The 21,836-nt window shown below is 42.1% G+C and overlaps 1 protein-coding gene across 2 annotated transcripts in view; it reads right to left on the bottom strand.

The window, feature by feature from the left end:
• Window positions 1–21,836, bottom strand: part of GAREM1 (GRB2 associated regulator of MAPK1 subtype 1) — a gene marked incomplete at both ends in the record, with an annotated part of 99,578 nt that overhangs the window by 64,950 nt on the left and 12,792 nt on the right. For both annotated transcript variants that reach the window (XM_082306768.1, XM_082306769.1), the window contains one exon: window positions 10,989–11,129. In XM_082306768.1, the coding sequence (XP_082162894.1) occupies window positions 10,989–11,129 (141 nt within the window). The remainder of the gene's footprint in view (window positions 1–10,988; window positions 11,130–21,836) is intronic.

The following is a 21,836-nucleotide window of genomic DNA, read 5'->3' as shown; positions in this document are numbered from 1 at the left end:
TCAGATGTGATCACGTCCCTCTTCCTTTTTCACGCGTGCATGCAGCCAGCGTGACAAAAATGGGACCTTTCATAGGATGAGCTGGTCCACACACACACTAAAAGAGGGATCAGGTGAGCACCATGAAACAAGGCAACAAGGGACAGACGCAGCCGGCTTGAATTATTTCAGCCACCCAAATGCAGCCAGCCAGCCTTGGCTGGCTATTCCCGGTCCACTGCCATACAGAACTCATGTGAGATGAACCGGAAAAGGTTGAACCTGTGACAAGTATTTGAAGAGCGTGCCATGAAGGTGACTCCCCTGAAAAACATAACCTTCTTAGCATTTAGATTTAAAACATCTTTCTTACTCTACATAGGCTATCAACCATCCAAGATGACAGTAGCATCTGTCAGTGTTGCAGATTTTGTGACAGGTGGCTCACCAGCCAGGCATTCCTAGTTTAAGGACACTCATGAAAGCCCCCGTACCGTAGGCACATGTTCACCAGATTTCCTTCTTTGCCCCCGCTCTGCCCGCCTTTGGGATCAAACTGCACGCTCTGGTTCAAAGGAAGAGTTGAGTGTCACCTGCAGTAAAGGGAACGAGCAGAAGAAACAGAGCTTCACGCCTGCACATAAAGCTGGGAGGGAAACAAGTACAGGCTTCAGTTTCCCTGTAATGCTTAGGTGCTTCAGAATGAGGAGTTAAATACCCATGTTTCTCCTATCCAGTTAATAATGGTCACCTTTGCTATTAGTGTTAATAGCTTCCCCCACGCACACACCGAAACAAGTTAACCTCTGCCAACTGAGAACAGAAAATCTCTGCACAACAGCACACGACAGAGGAAAAAAAGCCAGTTTTTCCACTCCTCGAAGTTTCAACGCTCACAGAAGTGCCTTTCCCTGACACAGCAGAATTACTGTCTTGGATCACAGGCTAAATTAAACACACAAATTACATTCTCCATATAAACAGAGTTACACATGGCTTAAATAGCATGGTTTTATTTTCCTTTTGGCACCAATTGGTACAGTAGTTCAGTTGAAGCTAAAGACATCCGTGATGTCAGTTGCTTTAATAGGCAGCACTGACGTGACTGGCTCTCGTTCCCAGACGTGAAATGTGCTGGTTTCCATGGGGAGGATGCTGACCGAAGAATTCCTACCGCACTTCCTATCAGTTGTTTTGAGCAGCAAACACTGGCTCCGGCGGGGGGCGAGGGGGGAAAGTCTGTTTGGGCATCCAAAAATTCACAAGATGACATCATCCTGTGCGACAGATTTCTCTGCAGCTCCCTCCCCAAACACACACACGACCTATCCAAAACCCTGCTCTACATTCCTGCCAGCTGAGTTCTGTATTTACAGATGGGAAAGACATTCATAATTTTTGCCTTGCTTGTTTGCCATGTTAGCTCAGTTGTAACAGTTCCCCCTCCAGCCCCAAGAAGCAAAAGGGACAGTCAGTTTAAAAAAAAAAAAAAGATTTCTTAGACTAATCATAGGAAGCTCATAGAGGTTTCTTCCCTCCCAAATTCCCATGCAGATTAAGACCATGTAACAAGTCAGAATATCAGCAAAGAAAAAAAGAGGGGACGAACTTGAGAGAAAGTGAAACCAAAGACAGCCAAATGAGGTTAAAAAAAAAAAAAAAAAAGTATGCCGTAAGCCATACCCAAATCCCCTAAGCATTATGGATTGTATTTCTCTGCAAAAGTCTTCATCTGCTACTAGCAAGCACTATGATCCAGGTAAGGGTAAGAGTCATGGGATAGTTGCGTTGGTGACTGCATCATTCTTTGTAAAGATTTCATAGCAGTGACGTGCTTGCTTGCTTCTGCACCTGCTACTCTGTTCATACGAAAACACAAACCCCAACTTCATGCACCAGAGTTAAGAGATTAACAAAAGGCATCATTATCCATATGAACTATCAACTCAAAACATACCACTTTTCAGCTCAAACAGATTTTATAAAAATTCTTCCTCAAGGTTTGCACAGAAGGGAAAGCATATGTTTTTTTACTGATTGAACAGTGAACATGGCCTTTACAACTGCCTTCTCTTTATTCTCTTCTCCCATCATGGGTCAACTTCGAGGCCAGATGGGTGATGTTAAATCAGTAAAATTCCTACTTTAGGAAAACAGGTGTGAAGTTCCAGACTTGCAATTACAGACTACAGGCTAACAGACCCTCTTTGAGCTTCGAACTACCCTTAAAGTTTTTTAACTGTATGTTTTTCTACGTCCCTGAGCATCTACTCCAGGGTAGGAAAGGGTGAAGCAGCTTCACACTTAATTCATGCCTTGTCCGGTGCCTAGAAACAGGCAGCTCATCCCTACCCCAACCTTGAAGGCAGGAGCTTACCAACGGGGTAGGCTGTAGTGTTCATGCATCTCCTCTCTTTTAAATCCTTAAGTTATACCTCATGAAAGAGGAGAACAGCTTCCTCTTGGGAACTCAGGAGCCACATTCCCAATTTCCTTGAAGCTAGTACTTAGGGCAGCCTCAAGTGGTTGGAAACATGGGATCGGATTGGAGCCTTGAGTGCAGCCCTAAATACAACTCAAATTCCCAGTGGGGATCAGCCTTTTCCTCTCAGCTTCCCAGTGGTTGTTAGGCAGCTTTTAAGACCCTTCTCCCAAGCACTTAAGTCTTTCTAGCATCATGCAAATGAGCCCAGCGCTCCGCTGTACCAGCCAAAAACTAAGGCAAAGTAATTCAAGTGATGCCAAGCAAATCCTGTGTGATTTAGCCCATCTCCCAGTCTTCTGGGAACCAGTTTCCTGGCTGCTATTCTACCCTTCCCTCAAGTGCAATCTTTCAAAAAGTCATCCTCCCCAGTTAATTTCTTTTGTACAAGCCTCTAGAGTTCTTTCCTAATTGATGCAACTCCGATCAGCTTCTTTGCTGCCCACAGAGATCTGAAACAAGCAAACAAAACAAAAAAACCTACCTTACAGTGAATGCTTATAAGGTCACAGCTGAATTCCAGCAAGTTGCAAGTTTGCAGACTTAGAGTAACAGCCAAGAACTGCGGAAGTCTGAGAGGAACATGCGATACTTCAAACCATCAGTTGTAAAAGCTGCAAGTTTTCCCTCTCTCCTCCTACTCCCTTTCCCTTCATCACAAATAAACCACAGAAAGTTCAATGCCGAGGCAAATCTTAGTTTTTTTAAACAAGGGTAAGATTATACTTGCGCTGAAGTCAAAGTGAAGGAGAGCAAGCTGTATCTAAAAGCATATGCCTCTTTCCACCTAGTACCTCACTGAGATAGTATTGAAAAATACCACTATCATCACAAGTTTTTGTTTCCTTTAAGGCGCCAAGCAAATCCCATGAAACCAAACAAATTTTATAGGGCAAACTGGTGTCTACAAACCACAAACTCTTAGTCCAGCCTGGAAAGCAAGAGAGAAAAATGCAAGTATTTTCTTTCCATGAATTTCTGGGACATAATCAGACTTTTCCTTCGTTACTTGGAATACTACTACTGTGTGAACTAACCCTACTGTTCTCATTATATCGAAGAGCAGCAGCCTTTGAGAGCTGCAGACTCTACAGCAATTTCAGACATTTCAGATGGGCCAGGCAGAAAAATTGGTAGGTGGATGGGAACTAAAACAGAGTTGAATGGGGTTTTATTACCAGAAGACTGAATACAAAACTTTGATATATCCAGCCACCAAACTGAATGTCAAGCAAATTCTACAAATTCTGTAGGTGTCTCCAGAAATCTCTCCTAGACATAAGGTTGTACATACACAAAGAGAAAAGCAGTCTCACAGTCCGCTGATTTTAATTTAGGAGGATGATAACTTCAAGGAAACTAGACACTGCAAAAAAGTCTGTCTGACTCCAGAGAGATGAAGTAGAAAGTTAAAGACTCTTAGCGGTGCAACCTGATGAAGAATTGCACACCGCCATTTCACTAGAAGCTACATCTGAACCATCTCCCCACACTGAAAAGGTATTTCTGATCCATAGCTTACAATCTGGGAAGCTGCCGGTGCACGATACTAGAAAGCAAGCACCGTATTCACTCAGAACAAACTCCTTGGGCTCAAGACAAACTGCTCAATCAAAAAGCAAGTAAGTGAGCGAGCAAGCAAGCAAACAAAAAAAAAAAGAGAAGACATATGTATACATTCCTTAATAGCTATAAAACAAAATGCAAAGTAGAAGAGATTCTCCAATACAGGTGGTCAGACAAAAGGGGACTATTTCATTAAACTTAGGTTAAAAGCTGCTCCTTCACCAGACTGGCTAATGGGAGGAGATGAAGGAACAGGAAGAAAATGTGCACCCACAGGTGCAAAAGAAATAAGCAATTTTTGCCAGCAACTTCAGTGCCTGCATTTTGATCCTGTGATTTGATATTGCACTGTAGATCAATGGAGAGGCATTTGCCAAAATAGGCACAGAAAAGTGGAATAACAAACAGACAGGACCATGGGGAAGTCTGAGAGCAACTAAACTTGTTGAAGGTAACTCACTGAAGAAAAAAAAAACCCACAACAGAAAAATTAAGAATATAGATATTTACTCATGTATGGAAGAACAGTTCACCCATTATTTCAAGGTGACATGTTTGAAAAATCCAGAAATATGAAGACAGTTTTCAGACTACAAAGCTGTGATTGCCTAGAATAGAAAAACTCAGTCTTTGGTAGGGAAAAAGGAGGTAGGATTAAACTAAAAACAAGTACATAAATATATTTTAAGGCATAATCATTTCCCTGACAGAAAAGCATGGAATGATGCTATGTGGGCAATTACAAGTGTTTCAGACATTACTGCTTTCAGACTTATAGCTGAAGAGGCACGCACTGCTCATGAAAACGAGAGCCCTCTCACTCCGCAATACCCAGGCACTACTCTACAATCAGACTTTTAAATGAATACTGAAGAGACTTTCTTCTATTTGTTTATGGGGAGAAAAGTGTTGCAATTTTCAGGAAACTTCACACAGTCAAGTATTCAGTGCAACAGAAGTCATATTTCTCTTTTAAAAGCATGAAGACTACATACTGGTGGCAATGCTTGTATTAGCAATACCTGTGAAGAAAAGCTTTCAAACTTCCAAGTGCTTTTCAAATCATACAACCTTTTTCAAGAAAAATAAACAAAACAAAACTTAGGTACTGGGGGGTTAAACATGTGGGTTGGGTTTTTTTCTTGGTTTTCTTCTGAGGACATACATTCATTAATCGTTTACCAGCCCACAGACACACGGCAGCCTGCCTCTCTCAGAAGCACTGCATTCGAGCCCTGTTCTCTAGGACTTATATTCAGTTGTACAGCACAAAAGCCCCAGGACAACTATGTGATAGTTGGGTGCCAGGTTAAGTTCAAAGCAAAACACAAATTAAAATGCAAAACGCATTTCATATCAGGGAGTGGTGTACCTGTTGGCTGGAAAGGACTCACCTAAGTAAGTTCCCTACTCCAGAGCAGTGTCCCTCCCTGTCTTAGATCTCACCCACCTCTTTGAACTTAAAAATTACCCCATCAGAGCTGTACTGTTCCATTCACACACAAGAACAGGCGTAGCTCTCCCTGACACCACCGCTGTTCCCAGGGAGGCAAAGCCCCAGATAAAGGGCTCTGTCCAACCTCACCTTCCTGGACCAGCAGACAGCATTACATTGCACTTGAGGGAGCGAAGAGTCTAAATTGAACGTAAGACAAGGAGGCACTCCCTCTGTCCCCAAAGTAACACAAGTTGGCAGCAGATACCATAAAGCTGTCAAGCAAAGGACGTTTGCCAGTCTAATGTTTGCTCTTCTCTCCAGGGCCACAAAGAGAGCCGTACAGCATACTTACAGAAGGCCCAACATACTATAAACATCTAAGAGTGCCCAGTATCTCCAAAGTTAAAATCCAAGCTCTTCCAGATCTTGAATGCATCAGGTTCAGGGTGGGTACCAAGCAACAGCAGCTGTTCTCATCATCTCAAGACAACTAGGAGATGCCTAACTCGCACCATACTTCAGCGCTCTCCTCCCTCAGTGTCCAAGGTCTGACTATCCCAGAGCGGGCAGCAGTAGGCCTACTGGGACTGCAAAATTGTGTCTTAGAAGCAGGCATGCCTTTGGACATGAGAGAGAAACTTCTGCAACTGCACGTTGCAAAATCTCAGGCAGCTCTCCTCCTCCACCACTGCAAAGGCAAGTTCACTCTTGAGAAGACCTGCAGAGAGCGTATTCCTCCGTGTTAGCAGGACGCACCGAGGAACAGGCCCATCAGGCACTGCTCCATGATTAACAAATCAAACCAGTAGAAACAGGTTTCAGTAGGCCGTTTGTTGCACGCCAGTTCTAACACCAGAGAAGGGACTTCTGACTCATTCCCACCCAGCACCCCACCTGGGGAAGGTTCACATGACAAGGTTTTATATTTCCTCATTTAAAAGACATTAAAAAAAGCTATCAGCACACTTAGGTAAGCAACCGGACAGGGCACCAGCGATTACTCTGTATTAGCAATTGCACACCGTCACTGTGTGGCAGGGAGGTGTGAGTTAACAGGAAGAATATTTCCAACACCCCGGATGCGTTAAACTGTGGCACGCCCTGGAATAGGTGTTACTTTCTAATGTCTTCATAAAAGTATTTTCTTTATTATTTGCCTCCTATGAGCACACAGATGGCAGCAGTGACACAAGAGGAATTCCCTTCAAACCCTGGGCAAAACTGAGTAGAAGCTTAAAGAAAAAGAAAACAGGGGTTTGGATTTTTTTTTTTTTTAAAGCATCATCTCGAGGGAACAGCTTTGCTCTCAGAAAGTAAAAAAACCCTCAGAGAGGACAGCAAATTAACCATCAGTTGCAACAACACAGATAAGGCCCTAAAAAACAACATTAAAGGTCCTGTTATGATTTGATTAAACATGGGAGGGAGTATCTGGGGCAAAACAACCTGGATGCTGCCAACCCATCCCAAAGTACTTTTTCGTTCATTCCATACACTCACCGATATTAGCATGGCCTTTGAAAGAAAAGACTATGCTGTGTAGGTGTGGGTATGCACGCACACATGGGTCACTCCACAGCCTTCTGTGCTGCTTTTCCCATACAGCAAGTTTTAAGCACGTCCAACTCCGTCAACTTTCAAATCAGCAATCTGCACACATCAGGAATTGTGGCCACGTAGCACAGGCATTTACAACAGACTGAAGCTGGACCATTTAGAGTCGGAGCAGAAGGCCTCTGCAGCTTGAGCCAATGAACCCACAAAACCACTTTTTATAGTTTCAAGCTATACAGCCCTGGAAGGTAACACAAGAAGGGTCAGACAACACCCAAGGGCCACAGTGTTCAAACCCCCAGACAGTGTCTTCAATGCCTTTCAGTTATCACAGAATATGTTGGAGATGTGGTCATCAGCTGCCCTACGACACGTCTTCCCGCGCAGGTACCTCTGCAGAGGAATGAGAGGTGTTCCTCTTCATGAGCAGCAGCACAGTGCAGTCTAATTCTGCAAGACACCAACATGCCTTCTATCTTCCAAATTCAGATCATAAAACGGTATTTTCCAGAGGCTACTAAGGGAGACGTTTATCAAGGTAAAGATTACAGTGCTGCCTAAGCCAAAACTAGCAATAACATTTATCATCTGCTGGAGGGTACAGATGATACACATTCACTTTCAGAGTAGAAATTTAGTATTAAGGATATCATAGTACCAGGAACAATATAAAACTAGTTCAGACAGAAAGCTGATAAGACCTTCCTGTAAGTATCAAGTGTGAACTGCGTACCTGAGGAAAGCAAAGGACACCAAAACAATGTTCATCTGTTGTGATGGTTTACCTGGGACTCTTGTGAAGTCCACTCTCTCACGCCAAGACAGGGCACTATCAGGACAGTAATTTTGATCTGCTCTCCATTCTATACGCACATGAAGACCTCTTTTGTTTTAGAAGCCAGAAACACATTAGCCATTTGGTTTTCATTACATGAAAATTGAACTCGATGCTACATTAACTTTAGCTTTTACTCTAAAGAGAAGCAGACTGGAAAGAGTATTCAAGAGGGAATAGTTAGACTAACAGCTGTCATATATGACAGTTCTTTGACAGCAACAGCAAAAATTAACCATGCCAGCCATCCCCAACAGAAACAACCAGGGTCGCAGCTTCCCAGTAGGGAAAGGACCATCGGCAGGACTGCAAAACTCAGGTTCTGTTAATGAGATTTCACTTAAATGTAAAATACAGCATTTTCCTTCTTTAATAAGGCTTTATTGCATTTAGGTTTAATAAGTGTATCAAACCTGATTTAGCAAGTAGCAAAATAAGATTTACTTTATACTTCTATTTATATATGTGAGTGATGACTTTGTGGTACTTAAACCCATAATCTCAGGAGAATAACATCAGTTTCAACTTCCCTTCTTGCTCAACTGTTGCAACCAAAATCATACTGCAATTTGCTACATCAAAATTTTGCTAGGGGTTAACAAAACCCAGTTATTCCATTAAAGCCAAAACAAACCTGGAAAGTCATTTTAATGAACTCTTACGTTCCATCTCTAAGGGTCATTCTGGTAGGCAGCATAAGCAGGAATGTCAGCTGCGTGTTCATAGTACATGTCTTACTTGACAGAATTTTAAAGTTACAGCATGCAAAAAGTCAGTCCTATAATCAAAAAATTTATACAGCAATACAGTTTACAAATATCTGCCTATGAGGACATAAATTCCCTCCTCTAAAAACAAAAACTAATGGCTGAGCCCCATATAAACATTCTGGCAACTGTTCTAGTTGCACTTTCGGCAAAGATGGAAAGTTCTCGCACGCAGACGGGGGTTGTGCCAGCCAGCTCAACACGGCAGTCACCACCTGACGGCACTACCTTTCAGTAGCAGCACGTCCTCCTTAGAAAGTAATGGAAGATTAGAAAGATTCTGGAGCACTCCCACCTCCCAGCCTTCCCAGAGCTCACTGGAGAGCAGATGCCCCAGCTAGCTCCAGAGCTAGCAGCGTAACTGTGTCAGGCCAGTACCCATCCCAGCAAGTCTTCTTAGGCAGCTACGTTAAACTTTACCTCTTCAGTGTGGGGTTCTGGATCCCAAAAGCAGTGATGCCGTGAGGCACTGCACAATGCAGCGCTGAAAGCGCACTCAGTGTTAGCTTATAGATTTCTGTATAGTACTCCACAGTAGCATAAAGTTACCTTTTGGGTATGGAAGATGTTTCTAAATGCATTCAGATGCTACCACCCAGGCACCAGATTGCCATGCTTCGCTAACTAAACCTTCAGATGCTTAGACACATCTCTCCTTTCTTGTAGGCAAGCCCATCAGACATGCTCTGGTACTGCAAGTTGGCACCGACCACTTTTGTGAAGTTCCTTTGGAAGCATTGGTGCCTGTCACATATTCAGTAAGTGCCCTCGCTACATGGCAGTTTCTGAACTTTCCTGTATTTTCGTCTTATTAATGACGGGTTTATGGCAGGGAACTTTCTGGAGATTGTTTGACAGCAAAACATGTTCTGTCAACTAAACACACACTTTTCCTGCATTAACAGAAGCCAGGAAGAAAAACACATTGATACTTTTGCAGTATCTTAAGGGACAGGTTTTGATTTTGCTGGTATCTGTAAATTTAAGCTATAAGTGAATGGAAGTATGAAGAGTTAGCAAACCCTGCTTAGCAGATCATTGTTAATTCCTTTAAAAATTAAGAACCAAGCTTTAGTAAACCCCTTAAGATCTAATCTTCTTTCTTGCCAATAACCAGTTTATTTTCTGTTCTCCTTCTTCCAGGAATCATAGTGAGGATTCTAAAATGCATCATTCAGTTTGAAGGAAGTGTTTATCTGGCCACAGCACTGAAGCTTATGCAGCCAGGAGGTGTATAAAAAAAAAAAAACAAACCCACAAAACTAAAACCACTATGTTACTAAGCACAAACACTAGAAATTGTTTATACTAAGAAAGTTTGAATTCAGAGAGTTTTAAAGCCATGTATATTATGACACTATATGCCATCACACCAAAGTCTGAAAAAAATTAACCTTCCAGAAGTGAACTCCAAGGAGAAACAGTACGTAAGAAGCCAACTGGTGTTTCATCACTGAAATAGGGTGCATCACTGCAGTTGCAGCACTGATGTGACTGAAACAAAATATTTCAGTCAGCTCTTGTACAACTCAGCACACCCTCAATGCACCAACATTTTAAAGGAGACCGTAGAAAAGCTGAGATTACTCAATTGACAACTGGCTATATAGAAGACCAGGTAAAACACTAAGCCCTCATCTTTGCTTTGTAGCCATGGCTCTTTCAGTTCACACTTTCCAGCTTTTAAAATTTTTGTATCTACTGCAGTAAGATAAGCATTTTCCACTCATATAGTATTGTTCTATTCAGCTTGTGAATAAGGACATTAAGCAGCAGGAAACAGTATTAAAAGTAATTTCCTAGGGAAGTAAAAAAAATTTGAAATCGTAAAATAAACATGGATTAGTTGCATCATATCTACTTGGAACAACAGTATTACTGCATCATCCGAAAGGGCAGATAGTGACAAGGAAATACCAAGGAGCATTAGTGTAAAACTGCAGTATTATTACAAAGGGTCCCTGGCTTTTAACATAGAAATATTAAAAAATCCCTTCCAGCTTGAGTATGCAATGAAGTGTAAAACCCATTCCATCTTTGACCGAACACTTCAAGGCACTTTCAAACTTTCACACTTTTGTCACCACATTCACAGATGAGAAATGCTGGCAATTCATTATACTCAAATTGAAACCGATTCTTCTACATAGCTACGTGTTCTGTCAATGTGCTGCCCAATGAAATACATCTATTTAGCAGCCCTGGGAGTAAGTTGGCATCTCTTGTGCTCTGTAACATTATTAAAAAGTTAAGTCACAGACACCAAAATGAGAGGCTTAGCTTCACTCTGTCAAATAAAGTGATCAGTCTAAATGGTAGGCAATTCATTCTCTTTGAATTTGTATTTCAGGTCAACAATAGCTTTACCTGCATAATGTACAGGGATTTCTATCTTTGGCCCTATGACGTAGTGACCCTCCTCCAGACTGTGAGCTGTAATTGTTGTCCACTGCCGACATGAATGAATCAGAAGGTAATCGCTCTCTCGAAGGCCTTCTACAGTTTCTCCTGCAAAACAGACGTAGGTTTTTTTTTTAAAAAATCACACTTATTGCATGAAGAATTAGGAAAACTTCATAGTAAGCATTTTATTCTTATTACTGTTTATTTTTTCAGACATTTTGATATTTAAAAATCCAATTAAGCAAGTTTCAATGCTGAACAGTATTCATTTTGCAATGTAAGCACTTTACCTTACAGAAAACAAACATAATCCAAAAAACTCAGTGCCTGAATACAATACCACAGAGATGTAATCCAGATTACTCAGCAGTGACTCTGGGGCTCCTTTTTCAGCATTCTGCATAAACAGGCTTTTCATATCTCTATTTATGTCCTCCTATCTCACTTAATACAAATATTTTAGAGCTCTTTTAATTCTTAAATAAAGGAAACAAACAAGTACATTTTCATATGTTGAAAGATCAGCATCACACTACCCTACAGCCACCTGAAGCCAAATCTTGTTCATCACTATGAAGTAAATGGGTATCACACTTGCAGATACAAAGATTTTGGCTTTGTCATTCTATCCCTTTGCAAGTTACTGCTTAATTAGCCATTCCTACGTCTGTAAACTTAATCCTGCCACTTAAGGAGAAAAAAAGATGTTGACATACACCGAAGTTCCTCTCTCAGAGATAAGTTCAACCAGAAGCCTCCCCAGATAATGTTCAGCTCATCTTTGCAATGCCCTCTGTTGTGCTGTGGTGTCTGCCAAACCCATCCCAAACACATCCAGAGATCCAGCTCTCCTTTCTTCCCCTGTCCCTACCAAATCCTCTGCATTTCCATCAAGTACCCTCTCCTCCTCCACCAGCTGCAGTGCCTAATCAGGACAAGAGTGCTTTGGTTGCCTTTCCAGCAATTGCAAGAGCCTCATCAGATAGACGACTCAAAGTGCCAGCTACACATCCCAAGCATGATATATGAACAAAGTTTCATGGAGCAGGGCGTTTCATGGCAGACTGCTCTCACATACCTGCAGTCCTGCTCAGTACACTTCTGTGTTAAACACACAGAAAACAGCCTTTCTCAAGGTGCCTTTAAAGCAGCCACATGAACTTTCAGGAACACGGGCCAAGAATAATGAAGCTTTAGATTTCATTTTCCCCTCTCACCCACCAGCCTTCTGCAGTTACAGCCAAAAATAAAGCAAGTAGTTTAGCCCTAGAATCAAGTTTGGACAAAACCCATCCCCTTCAGCTACTACAACAAACTGCACTTTCTCTTCACTGTCCTCTGATATTCTGAAGTCAGTGGAAGAATGAGACTTTCCTAAGCCTGGGGCAGCAGACATTTCACCTGTTCAATCTCTGCAGAGGAGAGATACTTCCCATTGAGCATTTTTTTTTGCCCACACCAGGCAATCTTTTCCACCGTAGGCAACAGCTACTACACACCCCATTCCTGCCTGATTTCATGCTCCCATTCTATCAGAAAGCACCCTCCTACACGATTCAAAATGCAGCAACTGGTGTGTGTGAGAACTGTTAGATTTTAAATCAGAAGAGACCATTACGACCATCTGCTCCGACATCCTCCGGCCACAGGATTCTGCTAATTTCCTCCAGAAACTTGGGCTTGGCTAAACAAGGGGGAGACCCCTCCCAACCTGCCTGCAGAGGCCAAGAGATGGACTTCCCTGGATCTGCTGTCCCACGGCCTGTTAAACCTTAAAAAAAAGTTCCTATTTTGCACATTTGGGGCTTCAACTTGTAACTGTGGATAAACTGCTGCTAGGGGGGTGGAGACGGGGAACAACAACAACAACAAAAAAATGTATCAAAAGGCATACAGAGCTCCTGAGTACTGGTTATTCTTGCTCCTATGAAGGTATCATTTCCAGGTTTCCTTCTTTTCTATGTAGCTTCCAGGTAAGCAGGACACTTCAGGAACTGTCTTCCAAGTGCTCTTTGGACCACGTCCCTTAGCAGCCCAGCCAGGCAGACAGGCTACTTAACACCAGCTTCTGCTCCCTGGGAAGCACCACCCCTCCACCCACCGCGTGCTGGGAGAAGGGAGAAGGGACCTCGGAAAGCCTAGGGAAGAGTGGCAAAACTGTCACGCAGTGCTGGAGAACTCTTTGGTCTCATACCTATTTTGAAGGAAATTCAGATATATTTGCTAGAGGAGTCATGCACCCACTAAATTTTACCAAATCATCTGACCTTGAGCATCCCCTGTTCTCTGCTCACAAGGCAACTCCTAATACATAAAATAATTATCTTCAGCTTGTTGCAGCTATGGTTTACAATCTGGGGGGAAAACACCATAATAATAATATACAGTATTATATGAAACTCATGTTTCAGTTCAGAGAGTTACACTCATGCTTTCTATAATCCATGGCAACAAGTAATTATTCCATCCCACAACAAAATAAAACCAATGACACCTAAGGGAAGAACTAGTATTTTACTAGTTTCACTGACAGTGGTAAACAAATTTTGAAGAAAATACAAAGCATCTCTGGCATGCTTTTTCTCTGCCTTATAATTTGTAGTTGTAATTTCAGAACGTTACCTAAAGGAAGGCTGGATTCCACGTCCAGGACTGCAGGGAAATAATTACAGCGTGGGTCATCCTCGAAGAGTCCGAGAAAGATATTCTCAGGAAAATAAAGACACCCATGATGAAAAGGTGCTTCTAGTCATAGCTCACATGCCACGATCTGCTTAAGTGGTTACTCCACTAAAACTGGGTGGGACAGGTGAGTGTAAAAAGAGATTACTAAGGCAGGCCCAAGAGTGACTATGTAATTAAGTCTGCAGCTGGAAGTAGCTGGATTTTTTAAACAGAACCTTGGAAAACACAATTCTTGTTACATCAATTATTTGCTCCAACCGATTACATCAGAAACAAATTTCGTGCTCTACCATGGGAGTTTGAGCCGAGGAGAGGAGGCGGAGCAGATGCAACGGAGAGATCACGGTCCCTCCGGCTCTCTCACAACAGGCAGGTCTATCCATACCAAACCCTGATCTTTCTTAACCGTGGGTGAACCAGATTCCTGAGGTTGTTTTATAGGAAGATGCTCCTTGTCACCAAAGTGATTAATGGACTTGCAAAAACACGTGGCTAATGATGGCCTCCGTGCTATGGGGGGAAAATACAAGGAAGAGTTAAACGTGACTGAGGACAACAAAACACAGCCATACATACTCTCTTCTTTCTTCCATTTTCCTGTAGTCTGTCTCCCGCTGTAAGACTTGCTCACTGTCTCCTGGAGAGGAGGACCTTTCAGGCAGGAGACACCTCTGACCCTAGCTACGTGACTCAGCTCCCGGCCCAAGCACAGCCCAGACTTAGCCCTTTACGCTTTCCTCAGCCACACACCTTGCAAAACAGCCACACATATCCAATCTGATTTTTTTCCCCCGTCTCAGTAACACTAGTTATGCAAGCCTTTCATTAATCACATCTTAACTATGTGGGAGAGAACTCGGCAGTCCTCATATCCACAAACTATGCAACTTAGTTCTCACCTATTCAACATACTCCTACACTGCTGCTTACACAAAAATCAGACGTCATGAGAAAACAGAGAACACAGGCCACTCATCTTTAGTAACAGTTTTGTCTCTTATGATCAAATATGGATTAGCTCTATCTTCTCACCCTCTCCTCCGCACCCCACATGCCTGCAATATAATTAAACCACTACAAAGAATCTACAGGCAAATACTTGTGTTGTTTTTTTCCCCCAAATAGAAGTCACAGAAGCAACAAACTATCACATGCAATTCCCCACCCTTCCCCAAGTTGCCTACCTCTTTCCAAAATATGAGTCAAGTTTATTCATAACAATGCCGGAGACTAAGAAACCCATGATTCGCTAATGGCGCCTAAACCCTAAATAAAGCATCAACGCCCATCCTTGCCTGACAATAAAAGCCTCACACCTCTGAACTGAAAAGTTAGCTGGTATGTTCCTACACAAGCTGTCCTCCTAAAAGCACTCTGACCACAACCAGCACTTGGGCTACTTCATCATGCATCACCGAAGCAGCACTGCAACAGCTATTCACGTGTTCGTTGTAAATAAGATGTATTACCATTTTTTAATTACATGATCCATTTCCATACCATTCCTAAAAAAATACTGCAAAGCCCACTACTGTTCAAAGGCAATTGCAGAGGGAACACTGACTCCAAAAGGAAAATTGTTCACATGTTGATACACTTAAAAAAAAAAGGTAATCACTTAATCAAGGTTCCCATGCTTATTAAACACCACCTACATTAAATGCCAATACTTCTTTAATAATTCTTTCCAGTTCCAAAACTGGATCACCCACATTTGCCAAATCTTGGCTCTGTCATTGTAAACACTCCAATCTCAAATTAACAGTTAAAAACTGTAGCGAGACTGGGAGCAGGATACCTCAATCTACAAGTTCGGAGATGAATTTCTATTTTCACATGCAGCTTTTCAGAACCAGATGAGAAAACAATAGTTGGCTATGTGCAGGGATTGAGTTTATATATGGCAATGCTGCAGCACAGAAGGAAGCTCATTGCTTTTGAGATAAGCACTGACCTCCCTGCAGGTTGCTGCCACCACTTATTTTCTGAAGACATACGCTTTTATCTAGTTTAGCATTTGACAATTTTCAAATGCCCAGAGTAAAGCCTCAGGAGTGGAACTGAAGACCACTCCAGTTTTGAAGGGTCTCAGCACTCCCACCTCCTTCTGGATCAACAATTAAAGCTTGGCCTGTTACGGTCTGTAAATGAAAATTCACGCAGGTTCCACATATTCTGGTTTGCCAAAGACAGCAATGACTTTTCAACACCAACCACTAAAGAAAAATCATGAAACAAATAAAAAAAAAAACACTTTTGAGCTTCTCCTCCTAGTATTGAGAAACTAACATTCAAGTCACTTCAAAATGTGCAGACCAACATGACTCATTCACACAGAAACTACACTGCTAAAAATAAGCAGCGATCTACAGGAATATAAACGCTTTATAATGCCACACACTTTGTCATCTTGGCTAAGAGTTTGCATCACTGCCTTAAAGCATAAGCTTTGCGTCTGGAGACATTAAAATAGTAGGTAACGAGCAATTCAGAGAAAGGGAAGAAGTCGCATGCAAGGTTCCAGCAGCGTAACAGATACCATTTACGCACGCCAGATGAACTAGATACCGTCTCCTTCTGCCAGGAAGATGGTTACGGAGACATTCCTCTCATCTCATTCATCACAGAAGACTGTAAAGTGAGCTTAATGCTGTCCCTTGCACATCAGTTCAAGCATGCAGAATTTGCTCTTCCTGGAACAAAAAGGCTTACAGAAAAGAGCTAGAAGCTCACGAGACACTTAAGACAGCTTTTGTGAAATGGCTGGTGAAGAAGATGCCTGCAATACCGCAGGGAAAACTCATCAAGACTTTGGGCCATGTGTTTTCATTAAGCCTGAACACCATCTGCATGCAGGTAACAGATGCCGTACAATTAAGTGCATCACCCAGCCTGCCTTGGTCAGTTAAGTAGGTGGGGAGTTTAATGATTCCATCTAATGTTCCACAATCACATAACATATCATTACATAGGAAAATCTCAGCGATATTAAAAATAATTTCAGTGGGTGCTCAGCCAGGTACCTACAAAACCACACAAATGAATAACTTCAACTTTATCCCCACTCAAACTTGCACTAGCCTTGCTAGGAATGAAGGGTTAATTTGTGGAAGAGCAAAAAGAAGTGGCTGTCGGGTCAGGTGAGCATGTCTGCTGTGAAGTAACTAGGAAGAACTGTCAGCATGTGGCTAGTGTTACAGGAGTAGCAACCAAGGTTTATTTCGCAACAACTGGAAGCTAAGAGAAAGCAAAATGATTAGAAGCTGAAAAAAAAGAAAGAAGTGAGGTTCTTACTTATTTATCATGCTATCATCGCACTGAGGAGCCTTACTTACACAGTATCTGCTTCACTGGACACGCAGCTTCACTGACTTTCCCTGGCTGAGAACCAAGCAAGCCATGCATTAAGATACACCTTAGCATTATCCTACAGCATCATGAAAAACAGAGCACAGCCCCAACCAGTATGAAATGAAGTTCTAATCTATTGTTAAAAAAAAAAAAGACGACAGTATTATGGACTTCATGGCTCTGTGCAAAGAGATGTTTCAGGTCACAGGGAGGTCACACTGCTAGCACAAATATAAATGCCAGCACTGCTTTTCCACTCCAAAAGAAGGAATCTACAACACTGTACACCAGTCAACTAATAAAAGCTGTCTGATTTTTGGAAAGGCCAGCTTGTGTTTCTGCAAACATTTCCTAGTCACATAGCTCCCACCGAGGTAACATCTTAAGATGAATTCAGTTTCAACTTACTGGAAGATTCACAGCAGGTAAAAGCTGAAGCCAAGGCCTCCTCTCAGCACAAAAGCTGAGGGTTCCCCATCTAAAAACGGGGAGCCCAGGGCCTAGCACTGACGAGGCAGAACACCTGAAGAGACCATGCACAGGTCAGAAACTCCCAGCTGCGCACAGCGAGCACCTACTAACCACAGGCACTGCGCACACTAACTTCAGCCTCCTTGGCCCTGAGGGTCTGTGAGCATCACAGGTACCTGCAGCCTTTCCAAGGTAGGCTTTGTAGTATCACCAGGTGCTAAAACCAGGCTGGGTACCACAGCATCCTTTTGCCTTTAAAAAAAAAATAAAAATCAATCATAACTCAAGGCCATTCCCATCTGGGAATCTGTGTTTCCTTTCACTGGTGGGCTCATCCTTTACACAATCCTCAAACAGCTCCCAACACTTTGGTTCTTGTTCAGCCAGTTGGTTGGTTGGGCTTCTGATCTCTTGAAATGCAAGACAACAAAAAGGTGTAACAGATCACAAAAAAAACAGCAGACGGCAACTCCTTGTTCCATACAAAACAAGTAAGCCAAAAAAGATCAAGGTGTACGTCAGGCTGCATGACAAAGATTTTTCACTGTTAACTTCCATTTGGTCTCAATTGACGCAGGGACACATGGAAGCATCGCTAGTGCTCAAGCAGCACTGCACTGAGTATGTTGCTTTTATGTTAGTAAGAGTACAAGTTCTTTGAAAAACATACACAAAAAAACCCTCAAACTGTTCGCATGGGCAAAACTGGAAGAGAACTCCAAGTAGTCAATTTTCCAATATCTTTGAGGCTTAGCATCTAGTTTTATTGGAGTCTGAATGCAAAGAGCAGTATGAATTCTTTTACTTAGGAGACAAGACTGCACTCCTAAATAACCCTCTCTGGTTTTAACACATGCAATGGAGGGGAAACAAAAGAAATGAGTATGTGACAACTCAGCAGAAGACAAACCTACTATATTCTATTGGTTAATCAAATACCTGCAGTGCTGTCATACATGACCATCTGACGGCAGCTGTCATCAAGGGGAGGAAAGAAACAAGTGAGCCAATGTCCTTTTTCTCTTAGAAGCACGGACTTCATCTAAAGTCGCTGAGTGGTTTTGCCGTTTCAGGCAGACTGAAACTGCAACAGTGCACAGGACAGCTTCCATCCGACTTGCCATCTACCACAATGCTATCAACATGGGATCCTTCACCTCCAGCACTCAGTCGTATCACCGCAGCAACGTCTCGCTGGCAGAACAGCTGCCTCTCCTCCTACGGATCATTTCACTAATACTTAAAGCTTTCTTCTTTTATAATGCTGAGTTTGGAATTTACATTTTGGGGGAAGAAACACAAAGTTCTTGTTAAATCTGAATATTCAAATTAGGACAATTAATTTTATTTAATTTTATTTTTATTTAGCAGGTCATGGAACCTCTCCTCATAACAAATAACTTCTCTCTGAACTCTGAGGGAGGGTGGAGGGAGGAAGTCAAGCCTTTTGTTTTCTGCATACTGCATCATACTTCAGAGTATCTATTGGGTATTTATCTATGGAGACATACCTCAATGAATGTCAAAGACTAATAAATATTAAATTAAGGTGGTTTGCTTGCTTAAGCTTTGGCACTGTACTTGGTTACTGAGTCAAATCTCAATGAGCTGTTCAGCCTGCCAGTGCTATTTCTTCCGCAAAAATAAAACTTGCACTGGTCTATGATGTAGGTCAGAGGAAAAAGTTCATTAGGAAAAGAACAACATCTTGAATTTTCCAGTTTGAAGTAGCAATGGGAATTTGTGTGGAAAAAATTTACATCCTTGTAACGTTCCTTAACAAAGGAAGGAAAGAAAACCCCAGAAATACTTTGTTACACGAAGAACCCCACTTGTAGCAGTGTTAATGCACATTGGATCTACAAGGATTGAAAATTTTATGGGTTTTTTTGTCACTACGACTGAACAGATGCTTGGAAGAGTTACTCTTGCATAAAATGCCTAATGGGAGAGAAGTAAAAAGAGCATGTAATCGTAGAAAACACTACTACAACTGGAGAAAAACCTGCTTTGAAAGCCTCTCCATGTTATCAGTCTCACTTTGTCATTCCATATGAACACAAAAAAAGGTTGATAAAAAAAAATTATCTAGCTGATCAGACAAACTTCCTTGTTTAAAGAAAAGCAAAACAACTTAAACAACCTGCATGGGAGTGTATCATGCAAAATCTAAATACAGGCTGCCAGTGAGTTAAAAGGGTAAATATTGTAATTTCTAGGAGCAAGATGGAAAAAAAACCCAACCAAAACAAACCCAACCCACGTTAAAATTTAAACAACTCAGGGCTATAAAATGTAGTGTACTAAATTTTTAATTTAAAGTGGGCAGATTCATTAGGAAAGCCCGACAGTGGTCTCATCTGACTGTCTGTGTCTGAACATAGTAGAAAAGATGAAAGCAGAGGGCTCTGTCCCCAGGTACACAACCTTTTGAGCTTGCAACACAAAGATCTGGAATAAAAATTGCAGTTATATCTAGGACTGTTGATAGGCAACCTCACTTTTCAGTTTCCCTTCTTCCTTCTCAAACAATTTCCCGAGTAGTTTTAAATACGTGCTTCTGTTCAATTGTTCCATTCCTGCAGTACATTCATTTGTGCTGGTTCCTATTATCTGGATCAAGCAGTATTTCTGCCACGATTCAAACTGCAATCAAACACCCCTCTCTCCAAAGACATACCAAAGTAATATTGACTTGACCTTCCATCAACTGCATAGACTCTACATCTTTCAGTGGATGAAAGGCTTCCCCTGACAGCATAAGGATTCATACTCATTTTGATTTTAAGAAGACTTATATTCTTCCTTCCTTTGCCAAAAGCAAGAAAAGGGAAAAACTTGCAACTAAAGCAGGGAAGACCAGGCAAAATTAGTTGAAAATCTTGTGTGCTGTCTCTCAAATTAAGATTCAACCAGTTGGTCTTCAGAGTTGCTTTTTACATTACAGAAGAAGTTTGGGGTTTTTTGGGTTGTTTGTTTGGTTTTGTTTTTTTTTTTTTTTTTTTAAGTGCCCCCCCCCTTTTTTTTTCCAAATATTTTTATTTGACCCACAGGAGAGCCCAGGCACTGAAGTAAGCTCAGGTTGTGTCTCACAAACTCACCAAGAGTTTCGGACCGCCTCTCTGGTACTTCACTGCAGAGACCACGTAGGAAACGCCCAGGAGAATCATCCAACCCCATCCAGCCCAGACTGAGACACTCAGCTGCCCGAAACCACTCGTCTGCAGCAAGGCCTGTTACCAGCAATTACACTTGTCTCAGCCTTGAATGGTGGATGGAGAGACACTGAATCTTCTCACAGCTTCAGGAAAAGCTGGGCAAGATGCATCTACCCAAGAAATAGGTTGTCCAAGATTAAGTCTCTCCCCACTGTACACCTTTCTCTTTGGATGAAACAACTGTTGTTGGCTACGGTTGACCACGCTGCAACAATTTTCGGTCGTGTCTGAAAAACAGGGCATCCAGTTTGCTCCACTGACCCTACCTGCTTAGCTAGGAAGGGGCAAGGACAGCATCACCCTCAGACTGCCTAACATCACTACCTGCAGTACTTTGTGCGTTGATGCAATCCTTCAGCCGCACAGTACTGTGATCAAATTTTGCTCTGGGTGACTGTTAAATATTTCACAATCAAGAGAAAGGAGATAAGGCTTTATTTCTGCAATTTCCAGTCCCTCTGCAAAAGCCTGATACAATCAAATCGCTTCAATCCAACTGATGCTGAACTCAAGCTATCACCCACTAATACCTAACGAGAGCAGAGACTCCCATCTCCCTATTCTTTTTATGCCTGCCAGCAAGAAGACAGATTTATTTCTTTAGGATTAGCATTTTGCTATTGGAATGACTGGATATACCAGTACTGTTGCAACAAATCAGCATAAACCATAATCTTGTTACAAGGCTATGGGACAGATTAATCCACTGAAAAATCCCGTTTGTTCCAAGACAAGCTTTTCTCTAGCTGCAAATACACAGCGACAGCATCTCAGCGAGTCTTCAAAGAAACCTGTTTGACCTACTGCAGGGAAGAGGAGCACAATATTAGAAATAAACACTAAGTGGAATTCTGGTGCCACTACCACTGATGGTAAATGCTCTGCTGACTTCAGCAATCTCACAGTTTGAACCTTGGCATCTTGCTTTCTTTGTGTTCGTAAGAAAACTGGGGGGGGGGGGGGGGGGGGGGGGGAGAAGAGTAACAACACAGATTTCATTGAGCTTTGTTTGTGTTTGTTTCAAGCCTTCAGAACAAACATCTCGGAATGAGAAACCTTACTTTTTATGAACTCAAGCCAAACAAGC

This window comes from Platalea leucorodia (assembly GCF_965183815.1).
Source record: "Platalea leucorodia genome assembly, chromosome: 1".
Lineage (NCBI taxonomy): Eukaryota > Metazoa > Chordata > Aves > Pelecaniformes > Threskiornithidae > Platalea > Platalea leucorodia.
Note: the sequence above shows the minus strand (reverse complement) of the source record. Positions and strands in the feature narration are given on the sequence as shown.